Source organism: Typopeltis vanoorti, chromosome 24 (genome assembly GCF_054136105.1).
Source record: "Typopeltis vanoorti isolate ZY-2024b chromosome 24, IOZ_Tvanoo_1.0, whole genome shotgun sequence".
NCBI lineage: Eukaryota > Metazoa > Arthropoda > Arachnida > Uropygi > Thelyphonidae > Typopeltis > Typopeltis vanoorti.
In genome coordinates, this window is record NC_143572.1 from 7416931 (window position 1) to 7432219 (window position 15289).

The 15289-nt window shown below is 36.8% G+C and overlaps 1 protein-coding gene across 2 annotated transcripts in view; it reads left to right on the forward strand.

Moving 5' to 3' along the window:
- Nucleotides 1-393: 393 nt before the first annotated feature.
- Nucleotides 394-15289, forward strand: part of SppL (signal peptide peptidase-like protein) — a 391868-nt gene continuing 376972 nt past the window's right edge. For both annotated transcript variants that reach the window (XM_090413421.1, XM_090413422.1), the window contains exon 1: nucleotides 394-849. In XM_090413421.1, coding sequence (XP_090269547.1) covers nucleotides 833-849 — 17 coding nt within the window. In that variant the 5' untranslated portion in view covers nucleotides 394-832. The remainder of the gene's footprint in view (nucleotides 850-15289) is intronic.

Below are 15289 nucleotides of genomic sequence, written 5' to 3' on the forward strand. Positions count from 1 at the left end.
CTTGTAGTGCCACTGAGGATGGTCTGCTATTTCCAGACCGAAATATTTGGTTAATTAAATATCTTTCTTGTGCTTACGTGCATATATTATTCAGCCTTTAATAATTAAGTTATTATACATATTCTCCATGAGAATTTCATCTCTTTAAATTAATCTTAAGTGAAGTAATCTTTTCTTAGAAAACATATTATTCAATTTTATATATGCCTTGAATTGTAATAATTGCTTTTATGCATTCTTTATCCCAAGTGCTGTTGACCGTGAAGTATTGGCAATTTGCGATTACCAGCCTTTGTTTTATTTTGGGCCATTCACAGAAGCCGCATTAGGTCACGGGTTTATGACGTGCCAGATTGTGTAGCTTCTGTGGCTTCTCGTACGAAGAGTGGACAACGCTGAAGCTTGTTGGTGAGGTGTAGAAGATAGAAGCATTTATTTTATTGGAAAAGTTCTTTGTGCTTTCAAGTTTTTCAGTGAATAGTTCATGAAGTATTTTTCTTTCTTTGTTCACAATCATCAACCACGTAATGGGCAAGCTATGTATTTATCTTATACCTCCTGATATTTGTTTCTGCAAGAAAGTTTGGACTTCCTCTCTGAGGATGTATAATGCTCATAGGCAAGTGGGTATGCATACAATACCGTTTTTTTAATTGCAGCAAGCGGAGGCTTGTCGCCCTGCTTCTTTTTTCTATAGATAATGAAAGATAGTGGGGTTTGTAAAAATGGAATATTTTCAATAAGTTAAACTGACGACAGGAAGAGAAGGAGTTACTGAGCGTTGCCAGTAGTTACAGACTCCAGGCTTATAGCATCCAAGGTGGCGTTGGAAATGTCTGAGTATCAATGGTAATTATATGATCTTAATTAATCTTAATTGTAGGCATCATATTTATTAATTCAGATTCGGTGCAGTAAGACCATATATTATCTTAACACATTAAGCTGGTTTGAGGTATATAAGTAATGTGGAGAGTTTTCAAATAATGTTATGGAAAGGGTGTCAAGAATTTGCGAATACAATTTAAAACTTTTATTATTTGTGCATCTTTATCCATTTTAAAAAGGCTGGTTGTGAAAAAAAGGATAGAGATACACTATTCTTTGTTGTCTCAGTAGTTTGAAGTGCCTTGTCATAATTACGTTTGTGTGATATGACACAGTCTTCCCTTCTCTTCGAATTTGTAATGATTGTGTCGAAAATGTGATTGCAGTCATTTGTATTTAATTTATTCTTTATTTGACTGATAATTGCATATTGCTTTACTAGTCGTGACTGAAATGTTAAAGCACAAGGTAAGGAAAATATATATTAGGTGCGAAAATTATTTGATGGAAAGAGAGAAAATTAATCAATAAATAATAATAATAAAAAAAGTCTACGTGAGATGAGAAATGATTCATATTGGATTAAATTTAAATTATAATTAATCGTAGATTGCAGATTTGTATATTACTTGACTACCACACTTCCATGTAGTTAGTTGCAAACCAACCACAACGCATGAAAAACCCATTCCGGTTATTATCTTATTACCCATACCACAATTATGTGTTCATAGACTAGTTAACTTTTTTTTTTTTTAATGAAGAAGAAACTTTGCTTCCTTTATACTTTATACACTTCTTCCAGTATAAGACTCATGTACTTAGGATTAGTTAAAAGCCTGTAAAATTCTCCACATGCATTCTACATAAAATGAAGCTATTGATAGGGTAAGACGATGGCTGATAGAGACAAGTATCAGAGAATAGTGATATGGCAGAGCAAAGTATGAGAATACAGGTTACTAGCAGTGCTCCAAGGGTGCATGGATTACTACCTGTTTAATTTGCATGTTAATGATACTGGGTGTTGTGAAGGAGAATATTTTTATTGTTATTATTATTTTCTTAACCTCCATGGAGTCATAAGACTCATCATGGGAATCAACACTAGTCTGTACAGTGTATCATACCACTTCTTAAACTTATTCATTGTTCGCACTCTTACCATTTTCTCATGTAATATATTCCATGCTCCTACCATTCTCCATTCAAAAAACTTCATTCTCCTTTTACTCAATACTCCTTTTGCAACTTCCAGGGATGACCCCTTTGCCCTTGTTCCTTCCTCTCATTCAGCCATATGAAAAATCTCCCAAGTGTTAATCTGATAGTAACTCCTCAATAGCTTAACTGTCTCAATGATATCCCTTATCTTCTTTCCACCAAACTCTGCAGTCTGCATGCCCTCAGTCTATCCTTATAATCAACATTATAAAGACCTGATATTATTTTTATCTGCCTTTGCACCCTCTCCAGGGTTACTTCATTCCTTTCAAATCATGGGGACCATATATGAGCATAGAAATCCAGATGTGGTCTGATCAAAGCTTTATACAATGGGACCACTATCATCTTATTTCTTGTGGTCAATGTCCTCCTCAATATTGCAACAATTCTCTGAGACGTCTTCTCAATCTTTGCAATATGTCCTCTGAACTTCAAATTTCTACCTACAATTACCCCAAGAACCCTCCACTTCTTCCAGTATAACTTTACCAAGTGAGCATGAAGTATCCATCTCTGGATCCCAAATGTCAAAACCTTATATTTAGTTGCATTAGGACATCTCCATTCATTTGCCCACTTTTCCAGCTTATTCAAATCCTCTTGAAGAGCCACAATATCACTGCTATTACTGATAACCCTCGCAAAAGCTTCACATTATCTGCAAACAACTGAATATCTCCCAATAGTCCTGTGACAATATCATTGACATAAAGATTGAAGAGTAACCCAGTACTGAACCTTGTCAAATTTCACTTGTAACATACCTACTCTCTGATACTGCATCCCCTATACAACTTTCATCTGCCAGAAAGCCAGTTACCAATCCCGTCCACTAATCTGATGTCAAAACCCACATGTTGCAACTTAAAAAAAAAATACAAAAAATTGACAGTGTATGCCTTTCTGACATCCACTGCTCTTGTTACTATTGAAAAAGATAACCAGATTACTGAAACAACAGCACATCTTAAGAAATCATATTTGCCTGCATAAATAACATTCCCCTCATCTACGCAATTCTGTATGCAAGTTTTATCAATTTTTCCAAAATCTTAACTACAGAAATACAAACATTCCTATAATTTGATACCTCCATTCTACCACCATCCTTACGCAATGGCACTATTTTACCCTTTTTCACTCTCCAGGACCTTTCCTGTTGCATGACTCATCTTTCATTAAACATCCAAGATAATGGCACAGTCAGTTCTATAACACATTCCTTCAAAACACACATGCTAAAATTCCATCTGGTCGCTTTGTCTTATTAACAGTTAATGTACTCAGTATTCAAAATGCATCCTCTTCTAACACTATACCATTCCTTATCCCTCTAGGAATAATGAGTGGTGTTCCATCTTCTACCAGGATGGAACACCCTAATAAAATGATCATTAAATAGTTTAACCTTATCATCTGCATTGGTCATCCGAGTCCGATCTCCATCCTGCAAGGTAGTCCGTCTACAATCATATTCCCTTCTACTCACCACATAGTGAAAAAACTCCTTGCATTGTAGTGCTAGCTAGTCTTCTCTCGTATTCTAATTTTTTTCTTCTTAAAATATTGGTCATTATCCTAGACTGAGCATCATATTCTTCATGCAGCTGCTCTCAACCTCTTTATATCATTTCCATAATCTCTTTTTCATTTTCAATTCGTCTTTAATTTCTTGTTATCCATTGGATTTCAAATTACATCATCTTCTTCATTCAGAGTATACAATCTGTTGTTGCTGTCAACAATTTTTTTTCTTATGTATCTTCCATGCACTACTGACTTCTCTTCGAATTCTTTCATCCATTATACTATAGCACATTACACAAAGGATATCCAGTGTTTGTCATAAATGATAACCTTGGAAAGATAAGGGCAAATAAAATAATGTAAGATTCTGCTGGAGGATTCAAATAGACTAACTGTTGGCAAAGGATAATGCTATGGACATCAGTGCATGTATCTTGCCTTGAACGTGTTTGGCATTGGCACACTAGCTATCCACTCCAGCAGTACATTCCCCTCTTTCATTAATCTCCATACCAAAAATCTTACTTTCTTACCCATTATGACCCTTATACAGCTTCCAGGGATGATTTCTCCCACTGCCCATTCCCCTCCACAGAAAATTTCCATTAACCCTGACAGGCATCACTTCAATTATGTTCCATGCAGTCATCTCTGAAAATTGAGTAAGAGTTAGAATAAGAATAACTAAATTTATTTAATTATTACATTAGTATTTTACATTGGTCAGCCAGGTATCGTCACTGGTACAATGATATGATTATGCTCAGGGCTTGGCAAATACACTTGCCAGTGGCGAATATTTTGCCATCTGGCAAGTAGCTGCAGACTGGACAAAATAATTTCTTTTTATTTAAAAAAAAAAAAAAACAAAAAAAAAACGCTTTCTAAAGCAAAATCTTTTGATGCTGAAAACAGGGCTGTGGAGTCTGTACATAAAACCTTTGACTCCAGTTCTGACTCAGACTCCTTAATTTACGGTACCTTCGACTCCGACTCCTTTATATTTATATATTAGTATAGGAAATAAATAATAAATATACTAATTATTTATTTCCTATAGATTGAAAGCACTCAATATGTAAGGCATTTCATCATTGCCAACATTAATCATCAGGCTACTTTTTAGAACTCTAACCAGTTAAAGTTTGGGTCTAAAGGCTATACTAAAAGTTATGCCACTGTGGCTTTTTAATTCTATTTATTAAGAAATTACAAACATTCAGTAACTTTAAACAAATGATAAAACTTAGAAAATGAAAACATTGGTCACTTGAGGTTATATTTTTGAGGCTACATCATTAATAACCTCTGGATAAACAAGGATGGCTTCTTCTATAGTCAGTTTTGATGAGCAGTCATACTTTTCCACTTCTTTTAATCCTTTAAAAAACTCCCAAAATTCCTTTATTTTGACATTTACTGGTTTTTTTCCATGCATAAGTGTTGTCACTTTATTTTTGAACTTGCCATTTTGTCCAAGTAAACTTCAAAGTTTAATTCTTCATTTGAACTCAAAGAGGATGATCCTGAGTTACCGAGGCTTCTAGCTTCATCCGGTAGTTTAGGTGTTTCAGGTAATACTTGTAACCCTTTCATGCAAACTACTACTTCATAGAGTGCCTGTTTTCCTGCAGTAATTTGGTCATTACTCAACAAAATACAGTTCATTGGATCAATGTAAATAGCAGCTAACAGGATTTGATTATCCAGCAAGAGATCTCTTTTCTTCATTGAAGATACAATGCTATCAGTAATTAATTGTCCACTTTTGTTCAGGCAATACATCAATCTCTTCCACTCCAACAGGAATTTATCAGGTGTTAAATCCTTACATTGCAACTTCTTGGTGACAGCAAAAGGGTGAGAAAGTAGGCTTTTTAACTTTGTTACTTGTGGCCACTGGCTTTCAGTTAGAAACATTTATGTTGTCCAGATGTTCAAGAAAACCTTTTTAGTTCAAGCAAACGTCTTATCATCAAATAAGTGCTTCCCAACTGTGTTGCATGATCCAAAATGGCTCCTTTTACAGCATGTCTTTGCAGAATATCATCTGTTTTAATGGCCCCTGACTGCAACAGCTGCTTGCCTCAACTTGCCAATGAGAGAGTAGCTGCATGAAAGTCTTTCAGTCCATCTCTTATTGCTAGTTGCAGAGTATGAACAGCACAATGTATATGTTGAGTTTTCTAGCCATTTCTCCATTTAAGCCTAAAAAGGCTGGTTGTGAAAAAAAGGATAGAGATACGCTATTCTTCATTACCATTTCAATGATGTGGTTTTTAAACTTTTCTGGCATCATTGTTATGGTAACTTTTTAAGATGTAAAGAATCATGGTAGTTGTGTTTGATCTCAAGTAGATTTCTGATCTCTTTAGCCCTGAGGTAGAGGGAATGTTTTTATTGCTGTCTTTCTCATTCACAGCCTCTAACACTTCAGGATGAAAATGCTGCAAGTGTCTTTTTAAATTTGATGTTCTTGTAGGTGCATTTTTATCAGAACCACAGAAGCTACTAATTTTTGCATCACATGCTATTTCACAATCATCATTTTCTATAATACATTAACACATAATATTTCTCATTTGTTGTTATTGTAAAGTGTACAAAAACAGAGGACTTTGTTGACACTTTATTTGCTATTGTGAATTTTTCCATGGGGTACCGCTGTCACTAATATATATAAATTATCAAAAAATATGCTTATTTAAGTTAAGGGATATTACATCCCATATTGTTTCATAACCAAATAAGAAACTCAAAGAGTTTCATGCCGAATTTAGTAAACATATAAAGTTCGGTGAGTCCAAGCATAAGCAAATACCTGGATAGTGTTACAACTGACCCTTGAGGGAGTGCAACACTGAAGCAACTCATGGTAAGGGTGGAGCAAGCTCCGATCATTATTCTTGATATTTCCCCATAATGTGAAACCCAGCTCCTAGGAGCTATATTACTGTTCTACATTATGAGTGAGAGAAGGTCACTACCCAGACCGGTTTCAACCTTTATTGAGGTCTCATCAGTGAGTAGGTAGACCTAGAAATACCAAGTTTGTAGCGAACAGAACTTGCATATACCCTACTATGAGAATTGCCAAGAAGGTGTCCTAATAAATTATTAATTATATGAGGAGCCAAAGGCTTCAATTCGGCGACATATAAACTTATTTAAGTTAAGGGATATTACAGCCCATATTGTTTCATAGCCGAATAAGAAACTCAGAGTTTCATGCTGAATATAGTAAATATATAAAGTTCGGCGAGTCTAAGCATAAGTAAATACCTGGATAGTGTTACAACTGACCCTTGAGGGAGTGCAACACTCTTGAAATCAAAATATATCCTGAAAATATAACTTGAAAAAAAAATAGGTTAATCAAATTATCTGTGAAATATTAAATTTTAACATATTATTTATATTACAATTTAAATTCATTAGGAGTCGGTACATTTTTACAGACTTTGACTCCACAACTCTGGCTGAAAAAACACAGATAAGCACTAATCAGTTTATGGAACTATTGTTGACTTTTTTTAAGATGTAGCATTAAAAAATTGTGGTCTTGGTGGGTAGATTATTATTATTATTTTTTTTTTTTGTGCGCGTGTGTGTGTGTGGTGAGTAGGATTTTGCATAATTTGTCGAGACCTGATTATTCCCATTCTTCACATAAAAAGAGGGCAAACAGTAGACCGAGTATCCCACATTCTCATTCATTCTTGCAGGTACACACAAGGAAGGCAAACAATAGATTAAGCATCCCACATTCTCAGTTGACAACTTCCTTAAGTATGGTAATCATTATCATTTGCTTCACAACCTTGTGTAGCACTTGCATCCTTCAGAAACTGCTAATATTCCTTGTTCATTGCTAAAATCCTCCAGTTTTTCACTCTCAGTACCTTAATATCTTGGATCACACCATCTTCCCATATTAAGCTTCTAATTTTCCTTTTCTCTTCTGGTCTGGTGCACCTAATTGTCATAATCTATATGTCTCTTGTTTTGACAGGTGTCGTCTCCTTTCAGGAGGGTGACTACCATGAACTTTCATCATGTACAGCTTTGTGCTTCTCTTTTACATTCTTCATAAGACAAAAAGGTCCAGTCCTTAATATTTCCCATTCAATCTGTTCTTTGTTTTCCTCCTCTTCTTTTTTCTTGTATCATTCCTTCTAAAAGTGTTTTTGTAGGGATTCATGCCTTAGTATGTGACCAAGGTAGGTGATTTTCAACAGAGTCCTATCTTCTCCAAGCATCTCTAAATTAGTTTTTTTTTTGTCAGTCCATGGGGCTAAGGATTCTTCTGAGGATCAACATTTCAAAGGCTTTTAGTTATATTTTCACAATATTTTGATATTGTCCCGGTTTCTCTTCCATATAGCAGAGTTGACCATATGTAGCATTTGGACAGCCTAATTCTTATTTTTGTGTGAATTTCCCTTGAGGTCAGAATGTTTTTCATGCGAATGAAGGTTGATATAGCAATTTCTGTCTTTCTTTATATTTCCTTATCACACTTTCTATTCTCTGTAATTAGGTGACCCAAATATATATAACTCTTTACTTGATCTAAGGTATTTCTTCTGATCTTAATATTTATATCGGGTATTTTCCCTTTTTCTCTTGTTACCAGCATAGCGTTGGTTTTTTTTTAAAGGATTTAAGTTGAAATTAAGTCCATATTTTTCACTTAATTTCAACCTCTCTTCTAGTAGGTTTTAATGATCTTTTTTATTTTCAGTCAGCAGTACTGTATCGTCTGCATATCTTAAGTTGTTTATATTTCTGACTCCTTTAAATTCTGCTAATTGCTGGAAGATATTTTCAGTATAGAGGTTAAACAATATAGGAGAAAGGACACAGCCCTTGTCTGACACCCTTCTTTACTGGGAATTCCTCCAAGGTTTCTCCTGATATTTTTATTGAGGCAGTATATTATGCTTCCAATATAGAGTTTCAGTAATCTGGTATCTTTACCATCTACTCCTAATTTTTTGATGCATTCTGTTAGTTGTTCATGTTCTATATTATGAAAGGCCTTTGTGTAGTCAATAAAACATAAGTAGATTTCTTACTGCTTCTCCAGATATCTTTCTATAATAGTCCTAACCACGAAGAGTCCTTCTCTAGTACTTTTGTTTTTCTGAAAACCAGATTGTGTTTCATTAATTTCCAATTTGATTTTATGTTTATTTCTTTCTAGGATGATATATAACATAACCCTTGCTATCTGACTGATCAGACTGATTGTTCTGCATTCTTCACATTTGATTGTCTTAGATTTTTTAGGTATTGGTGAGAATGTTGAGTGCTTAAAATCTTTTTTGGCAGGTGTTCAGTTTCGTATATTTTGTTACATATATCAGTGAGTGATCTTGTAGCCTTGTTATTTAAAGCCTTTAAATATTCTGCCATAATTCAATCCATTGCTGAAACCTTTCTGGTTTTAATTTTCTAACTTCCTAGGTAAGAATAGTAGGCCCTCCAAATTTTTTTGCAACAGCTTATCTATTCTATGATTGTAGAGTTCCTTTGAATACTCTACCCATCTATCCCTTATTTTGTCATTCTCCATTAGGATGTGTCTACTAGCATCTCCAATGTAATGAGAGCCTGCCCCTTTCCAAGATTTGCTAGTTAGCACCCTAACTGTTTTCATGAAGTTATTATTATTATTATTCAGGCCTCCATGGAGTCAAAAGACTCATCGTGGGAGGTCCTCCCTAAGAAACACAGTCTATCAAGACTCATCAAGGGGAGCCCCCCCCCCCCCGAGAAACACAAAGTCTATCATACCACTCCTTAAACTCATTGACCGTTCTCGCTCTTACCATTCCATTAGGCAATGCATTCCATGGTTCAACCACCCTCCATGCAAAGAAACCACTTCTCACCCTCTTGCTCACAGTTTCCTTTCGTAACTTCCAGGGATGGCCTCTTGCCATCACTCGTTCCCGCTGTTCAACCAAGCGAAAGAACTCCCCAGTGTCAACCCTGTAACCACCTCTCAATAGTTTAAAAGTCTCAATCATATTACCTCTCCTTCTTCTATCCACCAAACTCTGCAGTCCACATTCCCTCAGCCGATCCTCATAACTATCATTGTACAGTCCTGAAACCATCTTTGTTATCTGCCTTTGTACCCTTTCCACAGTTAATTTATCCCCTTCAAATCCTGGGGACCAAATCTGAGAACAATAGTCAAAGTGTGGTCTGATGAGGGTCTTATACAATGGAATGATAGCTGTTTTATCTCTGCACGTCAGTGTTCTTCTCATTATTGCAGCAATCCTCTGTGTTACCTTCACCACCTTTGCAATATGTTCTCTAAATTTCAGGTTTCTATTAATCATCAATCCCAGATCTCTTGTCTCCCCCTACTTCCTCCAGTATAGCTCCTCCCATAGAGTATGCAGTGTCCCATCGATGTTTCCCAAACCTCAAGACCTTACATTTTGCTGCATTAAACTGAAACCCCCATTCATTTGCCCATCTATCTAGCTTATTCAAATCCTCTTGCAGGGCTGCCGCATCTGCACTATTACTAATAATCCTTCCCAGCTTTGCATCATCTGCAAACAACTGAACATCCCCCTGCAATCCACTGACAATGTCATTGATATAAAAGTTAAACAATATAGGTCCCAGCACTGAGCCCTGTGAGATCCCACTTGTAACCCTCTGCTTCCTTGAAACTGCCCCACCATACACAACTCTCTGATACCTATCAGACAGCCAATCCTGAATCCAGTTGACCAATCTGACATCCAGACCCATGTGCTGCAACTTAAACATCAGCTTATCATGTGGCACCCTGTCAAATGCCTTTGCTAAGTCTAAGAAATGGCACTATATGCCTTTCTCTCATCTAATGATCTTGTAACTTTATCATAAAAGGCTAGTATATTGCTAAAACAAGAGCGCCCCTTCACAAATCCATGTTGACTCTCACAGATAACATTACCCTCATCTGCCAAATGCTGTATACGGTCCTTCACTACTTTCTCCAAGATCTTCTCTTCTGGTTTTATGTTTTTTTGTCCAGGAGCTCAGTTTTCTTGCATTTGTTGTTGTTGAGCCATAGTTCTTTTGCAGTCCTACATTCTTTCCTGATCTCCTTTAAGTTCTTGTATATTCAGGATGATTTTTGTGTTTCTTTCTTTCCTCCATCAGTTTCAGTATCTTATTCATTCAGGGTTTACTTTTCTTCTCAAATTTGGGAATTGTTTTACTGCCTTTTTATGCCCTCTTTAAATTTCTACCATCTATCCTCAATCTCATCTTTAAGGTAATGATACTTGGCGGAATCAGGAACGTTAACAGCAGTGGATTGTGCCAATTTCTTTAAAAATTTATCCTGTTTCTTGATTTTTAAGAGAGCCATGATCATATTTTTCTATGTTTATAGGTTTCATTGTTTTTCTTGCTGCTTTAATGACCACAGGGTTGTTGTCTGATTCAATATGAGTCCCTGGTATGTTTTGGTTTCTAAGATATTATTCTGGAATCTTTTTTTAATCATTATATAATCAATCTAGTTTGGCTATCTCTGCTTTTCCATGTTTAAAGTCTTCTAGGAGGTTGGCTAAACAAATTATGTTATTACCAGATTGTTTTCTTCACAGAACTGTTTTAATCTTTCTCCTCTTGGATTTCTATGTGCCAGGCCTTAGTTTACATGCAGGATGAATCTTTTCTGAGCCTACTTTAGCATTTAGATCTCCCATCATAGAAATAGATGCCTTCATAGAAATGTTATTATTATTATTATTATTATTCAGGCCTCCATGGAGTCAAAAGACTCATCGTGGGAGGTCCTTTCTAAGAAACAAATCTATCAAGACTCATCGAGGGAGGTCCCTCCTAGGAAACACAAAGTCTATCATACCACTCCTTAAATGCATTGACCGTTCTCGCTCTCACCACTCCATCAGGCAATGCATTCCACGGTTCAACCACCCTCCATGCAAAGAAACCACTCCTCACCCTCTTGCTTACAGTTTCCTTTCGTAACTTCCAGGGATGGCCCCCTTGTCATGACTCCTTCCTGCTGTTCAACCAAGCAAAAGAACTCCCCAGTGTCAACCTTGTAACCACTCTCAACAGTTTAAAAGTCTCAATAATGTCACTCCTCATTCTATCCACCAAACTGCAGTCCACACTCCCTCAGCCGATCCTCATAACTAACATTGTACAGCCCCGACACCATCTTTGTTATCCTCCTTTGTACTCTTTCCACAGTTAATTTATCCCTTTCAAATCCTGGGGACCAAATCTGAGAACAATAGTCTAAGTGTGGTCTGATCAGAGTCTTATATAATGAAATGATAACCATTTTATCTCTACAGGTCAGTGTCCTTCTCATTATTGCAGCAATCCTCTGCGTTACCTTCACTACCTTTGCAATATGTCCCCTAAATTTCAGGTTTCTATCAATCATCAATCCCAGATCTCTTGTCTCTCCTACTTCCTCCAGTTTAACTCCTCCCATAGAGTATGCAGCATCCCATCGATGTGTCCCAAACCTCAAGACCTTACATTTTGCTGCATTAAACTGAAACCCCCATTCATTTGCCCATCTATCTAACTTATTCAAATCCTCTTCCAGGGCTACCACATCTGCACTATTAGTAATAACCCTTCCCAGCTTTGCATCATCTGCAAACAACCGAATATCCCCTTGCAATCCACTGACAATGTCATTGATATAAAGATTAAATAATATAGCTCTCAGTACTGAGCCCTGTAGAATCCCACTTGTAGCCTTCTGCCTCTTTAATATTGCTTCACCATACACAACTCTCTGATACGTATCATACAGCCAATCCTGAATCCAGTTGACTAATCTGACATCTAGACCCATGTGCTGCAACTTGAATATTAGTTTATCATGTGGCACCCTGTCAAATGCCTTTGTTAAGTCTAGGAAAATGGCAGTATATACCTTTCCCTCATCTAATGCTCTTGTAACTTTATCGTAAAAGGCTAGCATATTGTAACATTGTTCTACATCTTCATCTGGGTAATCAGAAGTAGATGCATGTATTTGGACAATAAAAATATTAAAAGGTTGAGCTGCAATTTTTAATGCAATTGCTTTGTCACTTATTGGCCAAAATCCAAGTAAAAAGTGGGAAAGCTTATTTTTTAGTACATAAATACCAGCAATGTCAATTTTTATTGCTTCAAGTTCTTGTATAAGGTTCTCTAAATTCCCAGCTTCATATAAGATCCTTACATTCCAAGTTGCAAGCCTTAAGAGAAGATTCTTGGTTTTAAGACATGAAGGATCAGGAGATACCCTCCCTGTTGGGTTTAAGGTATGTTCTTCATACTATTTTCATAGTATCTGTCTTGCATTCCCCAGTTTCTTTCTCTTCTTCCCTGCAATGTTTCCAAGAGACAAAAGTTGCAGAGGGTCCATCCTTGGCTCTGTTCTTTAAATCCAACATCGTTCTCTGTTTCATGGTTTACTATGGAAGGTTATGTGGTGAGGTTCCTGTTTCTTCCACAGTGACTGGCCACATTTCTGTTTTGTCTCAGAGTGTGTAACACAGTCCAGGCACACTCTGGACTGTGTTACACAGTTTGCTTTCATGCCTCCATTACAATTCTCAAATTAAACTTTGGTTATCTGTTAACTCTTCCAGTATTCAAGTGGAACAAGAAGGAGACACTGTCTTTCACTACAGCACAAAATGCCGATACCCTCACTTAGTTTTGCATGCTAGTCGAGGCATGGTCCCAGGGTGGCACTTTACCAGCTACTGGGAGCCATAAGTGAGAGTTGCACGAGCAATTGGAACCAATTTCACCTAGCCACCAAATATTTTGATGCGACTGCTGAGTCGCATCATATGTTTAGCTCATCCTAATCTGTTGATTTTAATTTACTTGATTTTATCTGACTCATTAAATAATCTGCATAATTCATGATTATCTCTCCCCCCCATGCACACCATTCTTCTGTACTGCTCCAAAAATACATCTGAGAAAGCAAAAACCATCCTGGTAATCTTTCATATATCTTTGATAATACCAAGGTTTCAAAGGCATATGTTAATACTTGTCCTACACGTGTTTTGTACAGGTTTTTGTTTTCCTTGAGATCAAATGCAACTTGAAGTGTTTTTTCTTAAGTCTGTAGATGCAATTCTTTGTAGAAAATATATGCTTTCGAATCCTATTTATGCCATTTTTTTCCAGTTAACCTCTGATCCAAGTATGTACAACTGTGTATAATTTCAAATTTGTAGGAACCAAATTTATGAGCAGTTTGCTCACCCTGAATGGGCATGGAGATTATGCATCGCTATAGGAGACTAATATAGCTTTTGGTCTTCTATATTTGAATATGTCCTTTGCCTCATATGCTGCAGCTTGCTGAACCAAATCGTTGGGGTGTGTAGACGTCTTTAGGAAAAACTTGGATGCTAAGGATTGTAGAAAAGAGACAATATAGGGAATATTTGTATCTCTATGAAGTTGATTGTTTGTAACATACCACGGGGCATTCAGAATCATTCTCAAGCACTTGTTCTGCACTCGTATCTTGATAATGTTAATATTAGAGGTGTGGCTCCAGTCTGGAGAAGCATAGGTGAGTATAGGACGCATCGCCATCTGGTATAGTTGCAATTTGATTCTATTGCTGAGCTTGCTATTTCTATTAATTAGCGAATAGATCTGAGCTATGGCTTTAGATGCCTTTTGCGCACGCAGACTTGATGTGTTGGTTGAAAGATAGTTTTTTGTCAAGAATTACACCCAGGTAATTTGTTTCTGTCTGCCAGGGAATTTTAGTATTGAATAGTGACACATCTCCTGCAGGAGACATTGGCCTTTTTGAGAGAAGAACGGCTGAGCTTTTCTGGGGGTTGACTTCCAATCTCCACTTGGAGAACCAACCCTCAGCTTTAGAAGGTTTTCTTGAAGCTTTCTGGTAATGAAATGGGATAAAAGAGATCTGGTTAGTATTGCTGTATCGTCTGCATACAGAGACAAAATGGAAGTCATCGGATTGTGCGGGTTGTCTGACATGTATACAGAAAACAGCAGTGGAGCCAGTAGAGATCCCTGCAGCACTCCAGCAAAGATATGGCACTGGGACGATGTAGAACCGTTGATTTTAACTTGCATTGATCTATTCTGAAGATATGATTAGATGAACCATTTTTAGTGAAGTACCGGCTGAGATAAGTTTGTGCAGGGGTCCAAAATGCCAGATTTTGTCAAATGCTTTGGATAAATCTAGGAAAACTGCTCCTGTACACTGGCACCAGTTGTAGCTGGTGGTGATGTATTCGACAATTCTGTGGATTTGCTGGGTAGTACTATGGTGTTGCCAAAAACAAAACTGTTCTTTAGGGAGGATGTTTAGGTCATTTACTGAGGTTTGGAGTCGTGAGAGGATGACCTTCTCCGCAACCCAGATTGGAGATGAGACTGATTGGACGATAATTTTGCGGTTGGTGTGGTTCTTTGCCTGGCTTATGTATAGGAATTACATCAGCCAGTTTCCAGGTGGAAGGAAAATAGTGAAATCTTAAAATTGCATTTATTATACTGGTCAGGTGCACTACTGCTTTTCGGGGCAGAAGTTTGATCACCCGATTAGTAATGCCGTCTGGCCCAGGACCTTTTTTGTTCTTTAATTTTTTAATAATGTCATATATCTCAGCAGGTGATGTTGGTGCAATATGGT